Below are 15,927 nucleotides of genomic sequence, written 5' to 3' on the forward strand. Positions count from 1 at the left end.
TACAGATTTTTATTCTTTGAGACACTGTATAAAAATAACTTTAGTTTTGTACCTACTGTTAAAGTTTTACATGGTACATGGCTTCTAAGCTAAAAAACAGGAGATAAAAAAAATAAAAAAAGAAACAGGAACAGAGAGTAAGATCTGAAGACATAACATGTTTTGCTTGGTTGCTGAAGACTGCAAAACCACAGTTCTGCACAGTTTAATGGATGTGGCTCAAAGCCACCGAGTAATACTTTGGTTTACCAAAATGCAGTAAACAGTCTTGTCTGGGTCTCTTAAATTTTCCAGACCTCTTAAACTGCAAGAAACGAAAAAAAAAAAAAAACTTGATAAAGTAAGAAAACCAAGCAAGTGATGAAAGGTGGCCTCATTTAGAAGGGCTCCCAAGCATTGTGTTGGCATGCTATGGCTTGACAATTAGAGACAGATTAGAGCCATTATGTTTATCTAAGAAGGTTGCCAGCATATCAATGACTGAGCTGTACACTCACTGAACTAACTACTCATTTACAAAAGTTGTTTCAAGATAATCACCACTTGTTGTTTGCATTTGCTCCAGGAACAAACTATCAGAAAAAAGTGGGATCCTCTATCTATAGTAATTTGGTGGGCCGATTTAGAGAAGGACTGTTATATAAAAAAAAATACATATATATGATGACAGAATGTTATATCTATGCGGTTGTCTTCTCTTCTATTTGAAGGAATAACATGTAGCCTGTAGTTAGCGTTCCACTGTGGTTACAGAAACCTTTGCTTCAATACCAACGCAGACTACACAGCCAAACTTGCCTCAAATATCTCAACACACAGAGGACCCAAATCGTGGTCACTTTGGTTTACCAACTGTGTGCTCCCATCCTCGAACCCTTGCTTATTAGCATAGCACAGGACTATTTAAAGAAGCCCACACAGATATAAAACTTCAAAAGCAAAAGGCAGACCATACCACACAGTCCAACATCCTTTACTGGCAAGACGACTGAAAAATGGAGAACCTTCAGAAACAAAGCATTGGTCATAATAAGGAGGAGATCCAGAATGACATACTATCACTCCAGTGCTACCTTAGTGCTTCTTCACATCTGTTACTATGACTTGAGAACTGATAGATTATAAAGCAAAAACAAGGTACCGTCCCACTTTCACAAAACAGGGTTCAAGCCAGTTTAAGGTTCTGTTGACATAGATTATTTCCATAGCTGTGCTTTGCAGTGCTGGATCCCTTTCATATTGGATACCAATGGCACCCACCAGACGTTACTAGCTGTAAGTGGGCTTTCTGGTTTCCAAAAAAGTGAGATTGGATACCACACTACTGTAAGATGCTCTTGGCAAATAGAAATCATAACTGCCCTTTATGCCGAAACCACAACCATGGTTAAACTTCTCAGATCATAGCTCTTAAGCTATAAAAGTGTAACTCCCATTTTTTTTTCTTCAAAATTTATGTTATCCCATCTATCTTTCTTTTTATTACAAAGCAGGCAAGGGAAAGTCCATATACATTCATTTAAGTCCATATACATTCATTTGTATTGTAAATATGCAGAGCTTAAGCATTTACCAGGGTGGGGGTCACTTCAAGTGGCTATATCTCTGGTTCTAAACCAGCTAGAAAAATTGCATTAAATGAAATGGAGTTACACTTTAATTCAACCCATAGCAGCCCCTCCTATCGATCTATTTTACCAATACAGAGTGACATTTATTGTTTGATCCATCTGGAAAGAGAGGTTTGTATATAGGTCTTTAAAATAAAATATATGCATTTCCAGTAAACAGCTGATCGGTGGAGGTCCCAGGTATTTGAACCCAATGATCATTTTGTGAGCTACAACACTAGGTCATGGCAAATACAGATAGGACAACCTCTTTGAACCTGTGAAAAAAAATAAAAAAACCCACACATCTAAAATCTGGCTAATGTGGGTGGTAGCTTATTTATAAGGGTCTACTGAAACCTTTGCTCCCTTGGGAGAAAAAAAATGACCACTACATTTTGTTAACAACACTTACCAGATTTAGGTTTATGTGGTGTTAAGGGGAGATTGAATTTCTAATAAATTATGAATAAAATGAAAAACAAACAAAATAAAGTATATAATCCGTAAAATCCAGTATTAAAATGACTTAATTATGACACTCCCTTGCAAAAAATGACAGCACTAACAAAAACTAACTATTCTGAAAGATAGTGCATTTCAATCATCTGAGCCAGACTTTGATACATACTTTTCACACAAACCACAGCAAACATAAGCAATTTTCATTTCTCCTATTTTCCAGGAAATACGGTCATGAACACTACAGAAGTGAAACTTTTCAGCACCCTTTAGTCACCCATGTAAGAACCTTGCTTAGAAATACAGTACAGCTATTCTCCTGCCATGGCCTACACAGCGCCATTGGCAGCACGACAGACTGGTAACACGTTACGTCATCCCCACCTCTGGATCACACTGGCACAACCTGCTCAAAGTCATTTATCAAGCAATGACAGCAGGTTCAAGCGTAGAAGGCTCAAAAGGGAAGCCTGACTACCCTGACAAAATATGGGTTTTCCTATTAACTAGTCAAAAGAAAACAGCTTTGTGGTCACAGGTTTCAGAAGGGCAGCAAAAACACAAGCTAAAAAGCCACAAGTCTAACTATAGTGCCTAGTAGGCCGTCTCTTAATTACATCAAATATAATGGAGTACACTGGCTCCATACTTAAAAGTAAGCACTCCAATATTAAACTAGGTCTGTCTTAAGTGCATTTCTAAGAATCCCACTATACTGCAAGGCATCCTTATTATATGGATCATGTTACAGCCACAAATCAAGTTCCAGTTCCAGGTCTAAGGACTTGAACTAGCAGAATCATAGGAATCCATGACGTCACAAGTTCGGATAAATAGTCTGCAACTGTAAGCGTATGTTCAGACAGCGCCTCAAATTCCACTTCATTTTCCCGCTTTCTGGCTCCCCACGGTAGAAAGAAAATCTTTTCTTCCACTAGGCTGAAATGGGTGAGCCTAAATGGTGTATCGCTCTGCGGCAATACCAAACAGGGCGCTTATTTTTATTCAGCATCCTGCTTCGATCTCTTCCTCCCATTTAAAACAACGGGAGACAGAACAAGGCACTGATCTTGAATTGGAATCCACCTCAAAAATCAGTGTCAGATTCTTCCATGTGGACAAGCCTCCATCACCGTCCATAGAATATGGACGTATTATAGCCATGTAAATCCAGCTTGAGGGTATATCCACACAGCGTATATGCTGAGGATTTTCCACTGTGGAGTGACATGTTGAAAATCAAGAGCATTTTGCAATGGCAGCGAATGAGAGTAAAAAAAAATAAAAAAATAAAATAAAGATCTTAACACACTGTGCAGTAGATCTATAGCATAAAACTGACCGATGGTGCAGATTGTACGGAATAGACAGAAATTGAAGCAGATTTGATGTGGAAACTCAGCAAAATCCATGGCAGGAGTGATGCTGCAGGAAATACGTCCCGTGTCAACGTAGCAGTAAAGGTGACAATACACCTTAGACAGATCTTTAGACACAGATTCTCCTTGGAAGTGTATCAACATCGATCATTTCCTACCCTGACTGACGGTAAAGGACCGATTCCATACGTAGGGAACGTTTTTCATGACACGAGCCATAATGTAACCAACACCTACAGTGACAGCAAGTGTCAGCATTGACGTGTGTCCCTTTTGTGGAAACTGTGAGCACAGACGTGTTAAGGTTTGTAATACAAGTCATTATGCTGCACGGGTTAACTGGACGACTCATTTATCAGGCCATCCTCCTAGAGAGGAAAGAAAATGGAGGGGAAAGAAAAAAAAAAACCCTGAGTAAAAAGGCCCAACCTAATTAAAACCAGCTCCTTCTGCAGCCACGGCTTTGATTTAGCTTATTTACACATTAACTTCAGCCTCCTTTTGGAAAATCCAGTCTATTCAGTGTAACACGCAGGCCCTTTTATCTGCCCTGGACAGCATTTTCTCCAGCAGATGAAGTAGATGCCGATTGATTTGCTGTCGAGCATGGTAAATTAATAGCAACAAATTGCTGAGGGCCCAGCTCGCTGCTTCACTATGCTTCGGCAGTTTTGCTTTATTTGCTCCATGATGGGCAGCAGTCAGCCCTCTTCAAGTCAATTTCTTCTTAACAACCTGCAATACTTTTCAATGGTGAAAATAGAGCTATTCCTTGTAAGTCAAAAATCAATATCCTATAGCCCTTAGAAAATGCTAAACAAGCAGTATTGGCAATCCACTTGGTACTAGAGGGTATCAGATATAAAGCAAATCCATACAGCCTCCCTCCTTCAAGTTATTACAGTTTGCTAAAAGGATTCTAATGCCATTTATCATCATTTGCCATCGACTGCTGCATCTACAATTATGACATCCTATCAGGCTGCCGAGCCCTTTCATGTCTGCTCAATTAATATTTCAGCAGCACTTCAAAATGGCTGTTGCCCAGGTCTAGCAATAAAATTTACATGGCGAGAGCAACAGATTCATCTTCAATAGGCACGGCTGCATTTAACCCCTCACGCTCAGTACGCCAAACGGGCGGCATGACATTTCCTGCAAAACGATACGCTCATGGGTCGCACATTCAGTATTTAATATTGAGACTGGAAAAAGGCAAGACGAGAGTACCCTTCAAACGTGAATTCATAGGGAGCTGTAAAATTATTATGCCCTAGGACAGAGAAGTAAGTGACCCCTCTGTACACACACACATTTTATATGCATTTACCATCCAGGCTTCAGCTATTTACTTGGTTTCCAAAATTTAAATTAATTATGTTCTCAAACATAATTGTTAAAAATTGGCAACATTACACAGGCTTAATTAAGATTAAATCCAATTTACTAAATGTACTTTAATTGGTACTAATTGCATTAGCTTTCCTTTCAGAATGACAGATTCCCCATAGGTTTCGCTTTAATAGTCTTCTATCAAAATCAACACTGGATGACTGATGATGAGCATCAAAACAAGGGGAGGGCTCGGCTCAAAACATCGACCCCACGTAGTCACAGCCGCGCGGTTTTCCTTTCAACAATTTGCTAAGTCTCAATCACCAGTCTTCATTTTCAGTCCGAATGGCACAATATTCCTCAGTGCAAAAAAAAATGAAAAAGAAAAAAAAAAGAGGGGGGGGGGGGGGGAGGAACTCAACAGGGGCCAAAAAAAAAAAAAAAAAAAAAGAAACAAGGTACAATTCACAGAAAAGAAATAAAAGTCAAAGACGCAATAGGTTTAAAATAGCAGGGTCACCAATTACTAGGGGGAACTTCCATGGTCTCTGGAGAACCCTGCTCTTGAACCCTGAGAGGCATAAATCTAATAAGCCTGGCCCGATCTGTAGCACTCTGTCCAATTATGCCGCAGGGCAACTTCACAGAATTATAACCTGCTTTCTATTACAAGGGTATCGAGTAAGTACATCTGGATGAGTGCCTGAGAGGAACCAAGGCCGTCTGTCTAGTGGAGGAAAACAAAGACAGATATAACCCCCTCCCTTCCCCCCTTTGTCCCCTCCCTTCCCTCTTCAGCTTTGGTGAAAAGAGGAGGAAGCGGAGATTAAAAAGGAATATAGTAAGTAGGTGGTTTTGCGGGGCTGTCTGTAGTTCTTAATGCGATAAACAGCCTGCAGGATTTTGTGTAAGATTGCATTTAAGGAAGGCTGTATAAAGATCAATTTTGGAGTAGAAGGGAGATTATGAAGCTTCTCTTTTAAGCTGTAAAAATCAAGGCAAAGCAAGAAGACTGGGTGGAAATATGACAGCATAATCTGCCTCATAAAATTCAGCAAATTCCCTCATAAAGGGAAAAAAAAAGGTAAGGGTAGAAATAAATAAATATAGGGAAATGATATTGCGCCACGTATTAAAAACATATTTGGAAAAACAAGATTCAACATGACATTAGCCACTAAATCTTAAATCATTAAACTCCTTAAAGCGACTAATTAATTTCCCGGCTGCAAACAGTGACATGGAGAATTTAGAGCGGGTATCGCGGCTAAACACTGATAATTACTAAGCAGGTCTGATGCAGCAATTCACTGGGGCCATCAGGAATTGATGAAGTCCACAAGTATTACTGCCTTGTTTACATTACTAATTTGAACAAAAACGACGGTAATGGAAAATTATATTCTAATTAAACTTAATCCGCGCTAATCCTCTATTCCAATCATAATTACACATACAACTTCCCCATTAAAGTGCAAGCGCAACTCTTCACATAATTGTTCTTACAATGTTTGGAATTAAAATGTCATTTATCTCGCGAATTTGGACTCGACAATGGGGTTTGATTGCTTTGATTTCAGTACAATTAGTCCTTTAAGCGACGCCTTTCTATTTCCGTTCCTTAAAACACAAGCATTTTTCATAAACATTTCTTCACCCACGTTCCAGAAGCAAGCAATCCAGCTGTCAGTACATACAAACAGAATGGCGCTCGCCACAACACAAAACGTGTTACCCAAAATATACACGAATGCAAATGAACTTCTCCACATCTCGCCTCTATGCAAAGCACACCATTGGAAAGAGTGTAGCTACAATAATCTACACGTAATATGGGCAACTCTGCAGAAGCCATAATCTACTTCAAGTGCAATCCCTGAACACCCAGGATATTACAGCAGAAAGCCCACAAGGCAAACAAATATTTCAACCTCTTCCTCCAAATTCTTAGCATTATTGACTTAATCCATAAAAACGCACAGAGCAAAAAGGAATGCGCAGGGCATATATCCACAATGAACGCAAGTACAAGGAGATCAACATACCTGTTTATGCATCTCAATATTCAGTCCGTACGACATTTCATAATACTACAGGGGAAGAGAAGAAAAAGAAGGAGAGAGACCATTAGAAAGCCTTGGAGCGACGGCTGATTCTTAGAAGCGCTGCAATATGACAGAGGACCACATCGAGTATCCAATCCTTTAACCTATAATCCAGCTCTTGCCTCCAGCAACACAAGTCTGGTATGTAAAAAGCTAGGAAGAGAAATAGGAGAGGACATATTCCTTCTTACCATCACATAATGCCGCTGCATTTCTGTCTTCTCGCTGGCCAGTTTCTCACATTCCAGCTTTAAGCTGCACAAAGCAATGACAAAAATGGTCATATTTACACGGCGCTGAATTTTACCACAGCAATCTAAGCGCAAACATTAACCGCAGAGATCTAGGACTGGTTTATGTTCCTGTCAAGCACTTATGAGGTAGCCGACTACTGGCTCCAAACAGCTTCCCTCTATAAGCAAAATGCAATTAACCATTTCCTCCCTGGCTAACATGCTGGCTGGGTTTGGAGCCCTTGCAGACAGCCACAGGGGCAGCATTTGAGTATTATTTTTATCCTGACCATTCTTCCACCATTACCAACCACTTATACACCAGTGGTGTATTTGAAGATGGCTCGGCAACAGTAACGAAACGGCAACATATATTGCAATATAAACATTACATGCAGACGTTTCCATATATAAACCCATACACATCTATATTTATCTCAAGGGAGCGTCTTACCAGCACGTCCCAATTCCTTTAATCCTTTCACTACTGCGGTGGCATGTATTGCATGTTACTCAAATGAAAGGGGATTAAACAATGTAATCCAACATTGTAAACAGAAGCAGGAATGAAAGATTGACTGATTGTAGTAACCTTTCTTGTGATGGAACCCCCCTCCTCCCATCCATAAAACTATCCTGTTTTCCATAGAAGCACCATCTATCCATCTTGAGTGCACTGCCCATGAGCTCATGGCAGGGTTTATAAGACCTGTAGATCTCTGCAGTGTATTACACTGGGCCATTGAAGGCGGGGAATAACATCAAAGTAATTAACGCCACTTTGTGTGTATGTGGGAGATTATCATGACATGTGTAGGATAATCTAATACCTGTCAGGATAATACTTGCCTCCCACTGCTGTTAGTTACTTTGATGTTAACCTTTGTCATCATTTGACAAGTGTAATAGGCTAGATGTACATGTAGCCATTTCCCCAATGATCTGAATAGGAATGTCAGAATGGAGAGATAATCGCCATGTGTAAACAGGGATAACCATTCACCTTACATTAAAACCTGTCCAATCTGTGCTCCTTGACTGCTTGGAAATCGCCGATAAAGGTGTACTCCACTATTACAGATTTATTGGATCAATTTATCCAGCATATGCCCAGTAATAATGTCAATGGATATCTAGTGGGTACAAAATGTCACTTCATGGCAGTCGAACTACGACATGCCACGATTATAGACCCAAATAGATTCTTATTTTCGTAACTTTCTTATATGTAACTTATTTTTTAATTCCGGTTAGCAAAGTATTCAGTAACGCAGGCCAAGTATTTTTTCTGCTCAGCAGGATATCAGCTACATCCCACTCCTGCGTTGCCAAAGGCTGCTTAATCATGTTTACCATGTAGAGCCAGCAAGCCTTTTAAAGCACTCACCTCTGATCTTAAGCACTGGAGGGGGTAATCCACACAGGTGAGATCACCTCCAGGTAAACTTCAGCAGTGCATTTGTACCATTGTTGTAACAGTTCAGCAGTTTATAATAGCACATGCTTGTAATCGCAGATAATAGGTATACTCTACCACATATTTGGCTTTGAGGAGCGAAGGTGTTTTAACTCGTATTTCCTATAGGAAAAGGCCAAACCCTTTCAACGGTTACCGCCTTAAGTACACACACATAAAAAAAAAACTGACAACAAGGGCTAAGCAAATACAAGGATCAGCTAAAGTAAACAGTATTACCTGTGGTACTGAGCTTGTAAAAACTGAAACTCCTCCTTAATCCGATCACACGATTCGGATATGGTGAATTTGAAGGGCTGAGCTGGCTGATGCGGAGCCTAAAACAATAAATATTAATTATGAAATAATCAGGCTAGGCTGCTTCTTCTCTGCCAGGTAGGCGTGGGTCTGTCCTATAAAAAGAAGATGATTATAATCCTTGCACAAAACCAAAGTCCAAGAATTGTAAAGAGATTACAAGCACAAAAGCTCCATTTCCCAATCATAACCATATAATAAATGAATAAAAGGCCATCTGGAAGACACAGATGTTTTTGGATCAAAATGATTTGTGAAAACCCTTTTTTTATATATATTTGCGGCCTGGGAGTGAAAGGGATGGACTAGATGGGGCCGTATATTATAAGGGAAGAGATAAAGGGGTGGGGGGGGGAGATTTGAGTTGACTGTAAAAAGATACTATTTATTAAAAAAAAAAAACTAAAATACAGACTTGTACTTCAAAGAAAGTCAATATTATAGCCCTCACTTTGGATGCACACTATCTTTTTCTACTCAAGCATCTTATTTTCTTGCCATTTTTCTCGTCGAGTGTATCCCATACTTTTAAATAGATTTCCTCTTTATCTGAGATGCCTGAAACTGGTTTGATCAACAATGTAAAAATGTAAGTTCTAAGTATATGAATGATAGAAGTATAAGACATGTCATCCTATGTCAAGAGTCCAAGGGCCGCACCATTAATCGCGTCCATCAAGGTCTACTACCTCCCATAGGCAAGGATGAAATAAACTAGAAGGGGAAAGATGTTCTTGCTTCTCCGATTTCAGCCACTCTGCAGATTAGTTTTGTCTGCGCCTCAAAGAAAATGGCTACAACCCGGCATATTTTTCTTCGCTAAGGTCATTTGCTGGAGAGAGAAGATCAGATCATTTGGGCGGAGGAAAGTCAATCTGCTATCAGCCTCTCCTGTCTACACAATAGTGTATTAAAGGATCACTGTATGTTTCAATTACAATGGACTTGATAGCCGGAAATGGAAGGACCCAACTTGTTAGGACGCGGCCTCCATTCGGAGGATAGTCTTGGTGCCATTATATGGGCCCACTATATGGTGCCCATCACGCTGACAGGGGCAATTGTAAAGTTACATGAAAAGGTTTATTTCCACAGGACCCCCACACAAAAGGCTCAGGACAGAGATGAGGGAGCCCTCACTCACTGTGTATTATGTGAGGAGGAAAGCACACAGTCCAAGATAAGCAGAGCAAGCAGGGGAGGGGAGGATGGAGGCAGCACTGTCCAATATAAGCATACAGTCCTGGCAGAGGGAGCAGGGAGGGGTGGGCTTCCCATCCATGTGGGGGGCACAATGGCTTCTCCACTGTCCCGCTTCTGTCATGGCTGCAGATAAGGGACATGAGGGGAGGGGTCAGGACTGCACACAGGACCACCGAGGACTACACACACACACACACACGACGGGAGGGAACAAAGGCAGCGCTCCATACTTTATCATGGACGGCCATGATGTCAGGGTACTCACCGGGTGCCTGGACTGGGGATACATCTTGCTCAGGTCTCGAATCATCCAAGCCGCTTGTTAGGTGCCTCTCCCAGGAGCACGAAGGTTCATTGACTAATTGGCGGAGAGGAGGGGGGGCAGGAAGGGAGGAGGGAGCGTGTGATCCAGCTAATGACACAGCTGCCCCCGGGCTCCCTGCGCTAATAGCAATGCCCAGCCGGATCCCCCGAGCCAAACCTTCCACATTCCACGGGGGAGGGATCGCTCACGACGACCCCGCTCTCATTGTCTGCCAGCAGCGATGATGCTCGGTGACACCTGAACCTCTCCAGCGATCGCACACAGATTTCTAGGCAGATCCCTTGCACAGTGACAGCTCCCGGGGAACAAAGCCGCTTTCTTGGAGAGAACTTTCTGACGAGGAAGCAGTGGACGATGCGCTCGCCCCGATCTGCTCCGACGAGCGATAAGTTGTCGGATTGCGATCCTCCCGGCTCTTCCTGTGTCTTCAAGATGTTGCCTCGTCCTCTCGTTTCAACCCTTAAATCCCAATCGAATGAAGTCGCCCTTGTTTTATTCTCTCTTCCAACTCAGCCCAGATCTCCTCGAGCGCTCAGCTTCAGCCACACACAATTGTGAAGATGAGGTAAAATGAAGGAGGGGGATAGGAAGGGGGAAAAAGCCCCACACAAGCCAGGCTACCGCTCTCAGCAGCTCCAACAACACGCTCTGTGTAGGTGACTTCTATGACCAAATTTAGCAGCAGCAAATCATTAACATTCTGATACATATTCACAACATTGAGGCGAGACACCTGCTTCTGCTGGGATTTGTAGTCCACAACGTCGGCATTTTCCTTGCATCAGTACGGGTATGATGCACGTAGAAAACTACATCTCCCGAAATCCATCGCGGCAGGTAGTTCCGCCCCAGGACCTAAGCACTGGCTCTTGCTGACCAATTGGAAGCATAGGAACGTTAATCGCCGCTCTCCAATGACTGCCTATCATTTGTTAGCGGGCCAATAGGAGAAGGGCGAGAAGCAGCTGTCAGTGGTTTATCCCCACGTGGGGTACGGGCCAATCCAATGTATCCTTCTCCTCTTTGCCCTGCCTCCTTCATCCAATGGACTGCAGAGTCTGTGACAGACCCCGCCCTGGGCGGTGTGATAAGTGGGACGAGGGCTGGAACTTCTCATAACGAGCGTTCGAACAGGGGAAACATTTGTCCGGCTGTCAATCAAAGTAACGTGGGCCACTTGCTCGCTGCTAGTGTGTGGATGAGCTGCTGCTGCTCTGTGTGGCAATCTGTGGTGAAAACAAGCATGGAGGCATGAGGAGCTGGAGAGGAGGGGGCGCTTGTACTCCTCCATTACCGCACGTCCTCCTCCCTTGTCCTATGTTAGCTATCACCCACATCAAGGAATGCTGGCTAATTAGAGTCCAGTGTCTCCTTAAAGAGACAAGACCAGCCTTGTGCAGCGTGCTGAGAAATCCATGCTAAGTGCACACACGGCGGAGGGATCCGGTATAACCTACTTCCCTTGGCTCATACCAATTTTACGCGCCACTGGAGCTGGCATAATTTTCCTGTGAAAAAAAGAGGAGGAGGGAGAAGCTGTTCTGTGCTATTTACAGACCCAACAAGCTGCTCGGATGGCTGAGCCCCTAACCCGCCCGAGGGGGGCTCAATTGACTTGCTGTACGATGCTGTGCACGCAATACTGGCTGTACAGCTCAGCTGTGTGTGGCCCTATGTGCCGCCATTGGGGGCTGTATTACCCACATCTCTCCTGTCAGCACCCTGGCTGCATGGAGGGAGGAGGAGACTGCACATTGATAAATAGGGCTATCAAGCCTGGGGTTGTGACCTTTAACAGCGCAGGGAAATGACATGATATCTGTCCAGTAATGGTGCCTTCTAGGGATCCTATGGACTGATTTATTGTTTTTGCAAGATGTTAAAATAGTTTTTCATAATAAACGCTAAAATATTGTGCTGACATCTAGTGGCCAAAATGACTACACTACAAAGAGATCTTTAAAAATGCAGAGTGGGGGGCGATTTATTAAGACTAGCGTTCTGTGCACCAGTCTTAATACATTCCCTGCTGGTGCTAACTATATTATTAATTATGTTTACTTATATAGCGCCATCATATTCCGCAGCGCTTTACAGACATTGACAATCACTGTCCCATATAGGGCTCACAATGTACATTCCCTATCAGTATGTCTTTAAAGTGTGGGAGGAAACCCACACAAACGCGGATAACTATATTGTTTGTAATGGCCGGATTGAATTTGTGCAAAGGGATCTGAATAGGATCTGCTCTAAAACACTGGCACAGAATGGAGCATTGGAAGAAAACTCAGAAAGCACACTTGTATTTATAAAGCCTTATTAAGTGGCGCACGCCTCTTAATGCAAGCGCGCTCCCATGTGCCAGAATGGAAATCTCCATTCACAAACTAGTGTACATTTCCTATGTAAGGGTGCATTCACACTGAGTAAACGCTAGCTTATTCTGAACGTAAAACACGTTCAGAATAAGCAGCGTCTAAAGCAGCTCCATTCATCTCTATGGGAGCGGGGATACGAGCGCTCCCCATAGAAATGAATGGGCTGCTTCTTTCACTCCGAGCAGTCCCATTGAAGTGAATGGGGAGTGCCGGCATGTACGCTCCAGCATGAGCAGAGCTTGCCGTATACGCCGGCACTCCCCATTCACTTCAATGGGACTGCTCGGAGTGAAAGAAGCAGCCCATTCATTTCTACGGGGAGCGCTCGTATGCCGGCTCCCATAGAGATGAATGGAGCTGCTTTAGACGCCGCTTATTCTGAACGTGTTTTACGTTCAGAATAAGCTAGCGTTTACTCAGTGTGAATGCACCCTAACTTGTGCCATTTTTGTGACATGAGTTATAGTCAGTTTGTCAGGCCTTAACCTCTTATAAAGTGACAAGGGGGTGCAGAAAGAGGGAAGTGACACCTCTTGGTCATGCGCCAAAACTATTCTCATCTCCACCAGTTTTCTGGTGTAGAGGGAATAGAAACTGTCCCCCCATTGTTCTTAACTAGACTGTGAGCTTAAATCCTTTTAAAGTTATGTTCACACAGGGTTTTGGTGTACGATCATTCCTATGCGTTTTCCATGTGCGAATTGGTCTAATAAATACCTCGAGAATCTGAACCATATTTCATATGGCACCGAATTTTCAGCACCCTGATTTCTAAGCAATGGCATGACAAAAAGGGTTCACAGAGTTTTTTAAGTGGACAAATACAAGTGGCTTCTCCCAGTGATGACAGTTGATCATGGGAATTTCCACCCCATGATCAAATAACCCTCAGGTTATCTGCAGTTTGCAAATGGATTGTCCAGATGGAAGAACCCCTTTAATGATGGGATTATTATGTTGCAACAGTCAAGACACAAAAAAGATGGGTGTAGACAATAGTATTGAAGAACAATGACACAATTTACCCTAAAATATCCCAGCTGGGCAGCCATTCCTCTTAGTGTCCCCATATACTGCTGCACTCTCAACTCAGCCAAGCATGCCCATTTTTAGGATAGCAGATGCAGTTCAGAGCCAAAGTAGGAACCAGTACTAGATATACTGAGGGAAATACAAATGAACCATCAAACAAGCCGAGTCGGTAACAGGAACGGAAGCGAAGTATAAGGCAGTGGTCTAGAGGCAAGCCGAGGTCAGAGTATGAAATCAGGAGGCAGAAGCAAGGACTAAGGTCAAGGCAAAAGGGTCAAAAACACTCTACCAGGATAAGAAGTTCAACTGAATAGCCAGCGGTGGTCCGGAGCCAGAGCCCTCTTTAAATAGGTTCCTGCCCACCACTAGGCCAAAACAGTAAGTCCTCTGTCAGGCTCAGGAGGAGACCGGCAACCCCTGCACAATGCTGCGGAGGTTTTGGCCTGCCTCCCAAGACCCGGAAGTAGGGACTCCAGAGCGCAGCGGGGAGAGGGCCGGCAACCTCTGCACAGCGCTGCAGAGACTCTGGTCCCCCTCATAACACCTATGTTCCCAGTAGGGAGTAGAACATAGCCAGATAGCTATTGGTACACCTATGAGTATTTTGGATTTTGCTTGTTCAAATTTAACATTTCAACACCTATACTCCTGACTGCCATTACAAGAGTCAGGACGCCTCCAAACACATTGGGGTAACATTTATCTAATATGTATTGCCACCTTTATAAAGTAAAGAAAGCATAATATAAAATAAATATTTATTTCCTAAAAAAAACTGTAAACTATACTTTATGTTTTTCATAAATTCACAGTACAGGTGAAAAACTTTTTAATATAGTTTATTAGAGAAAATGACTTGTTTCTTCACTTTTTTTCCTCCTGTCACTGATTACGGTAAATCTTTACACTAGATGTCTATAGAGGGAGGAGGTAGAGGAAAGTAAGCCCACCCTATGAGCAAGCCTGGCTGTATCAGTAGCAGGAGGTAGTGCATGACAGTATGGACAGGTAAGAACCTCACAATGTGAGAATGATATTGAGGCACATGTTTATCGCAAGGCAAGTAAAGTGCCCAATTGGTTTTCTTTAGTGTTAGCCTCTGTTCTGGATTCTCCACCAGGATGTAGTTGTCTGATAGCTTCAATTGTCAGCCATATTAGCTTTCAAGCTGCTATTTTGCTCCTATTCAGTCACAGTCACTCTATTTCCCCTAAGATTAGTAGAAATCAATAAAAGGCAGTCGAGGAAACGTAAAATGCGTTAGAGGACAAACTGTTAAGTATACTGCGGTTGACTGGATGATTGCCTTAGCCAGTCGAAGACTTGGGCCACGTCCAATTTGGTCACCATTTCTTTACTTCTTGTTTTGTGCAGAGGAAAATGTTGAAATAGTTGACATATTTTTAAAGGTGTTGCAAGGAAAGGCCACAATCTCTTATCAACACAATTTTAAAACAGATATGCAACGGGCACATAGGAAGTTGATACAGGCCCCTGTTCCATGATGTGACTTGTAGGTAAAGCTGCCTATAAACATGAGATATTTGTTGGCTTTGTGATCACATGCGGTGTTTATAAGCAGAGCTGAAGGATGGCAGTAGGACAACCAGTTATCTGCACTCTTTAAGGTCTATTCTGTACTGCTGGACTTTGCACAATTTTGGTTTGGATGTGCTGATATTTTCACCAAATCCAAGGACAATCCACATCCGGTCCATGTGAATGAGGTGTCTGCAGTTCTGTTCTCAATCATCAATAAAAAAGTTTGGGCAAATTTTGGTTCGAACTTATAAATAGCATGTTAATTACTTTCATGGATTCAGCACAGAATTGTATGGGAACGGGACTAATCCTCATGGATTTGCTGCGTAAAACCAAGACTAACACACTTTAACAAGTTCATACGCTGACCAGTGGGTAACTAAAGGTAGTCCTCGACTTACAACGTTGATCCGTTCTTACGTGGCATCGTAAACCGAATTTCAACGTAAGTCGGAAACATACGTAATGTACCATACGACGCCGCGTAGGAACGGATCAACGTGATTTAATGTGCAGCGGCTCGAAACCGAGGAAGACTGTACCATA

At 42.5% G+C, this 15,927-nt stretch overlaps 1 protein-coding gene across 3 annotated transcripts in view; it reads right to left on the reverse strand.

Moving 5' to 3' along the window:
* The window catches only part of LOC142209240 (transducin-like enhancer protein 4), a 102,196-nt gene extending 91,108 nt beyond the window's left edge, over nt 1-11,088 (reverse strand). For 2 of the 3 annotated variants that reach the window (XM_075278177.1, XM_075278171.1), the window contains exons 1-4: nt 10,367-11,088; nt 8,821-8,918; nt 7,083-7,146; nt 6,832-6,876 (exon numbers count right to left, since the gene is read on the reverse strand). In XM_075278177.1, coding sequence (XP_075134278.1) covers nt 6,832-6,876; nt 7,083-7,146; nt 8,821-8,918; nt 10,367-10,411 — 252 coding nt within the window. In that variant the 5' untranslated portion in view covers nt 10,412-11,088. Of the gene's footprint in view, nt 1-6,831; nt 6,877-7,082; nt 7,147-7,578; nt 8,096-8,820; nt 8,919-10,366 lie in introns of those variants that run through there. The other variant, XM_075278185.1, reaches the window with a different exon arrangement.
* Between the last annotated feature and the right edge of the window lie 4,839 nt (nt 11,089-15,927).

The sequence above is a fragment of the Leptodactylus fuscus genome, chromosome 1 (genome assembly GCF_031893055.1).
Source record: "Leptodactylus fuscus isolate aLepFus1 chromosome 1, aLepFus1.hap2, whole genome shotgun sequence".
NCBI lineage: Eukaryota > Metazoa > Chordata > Amphibia > Anura > Leptodactylidae > Leptodactylus > Leptodactylus fuscus.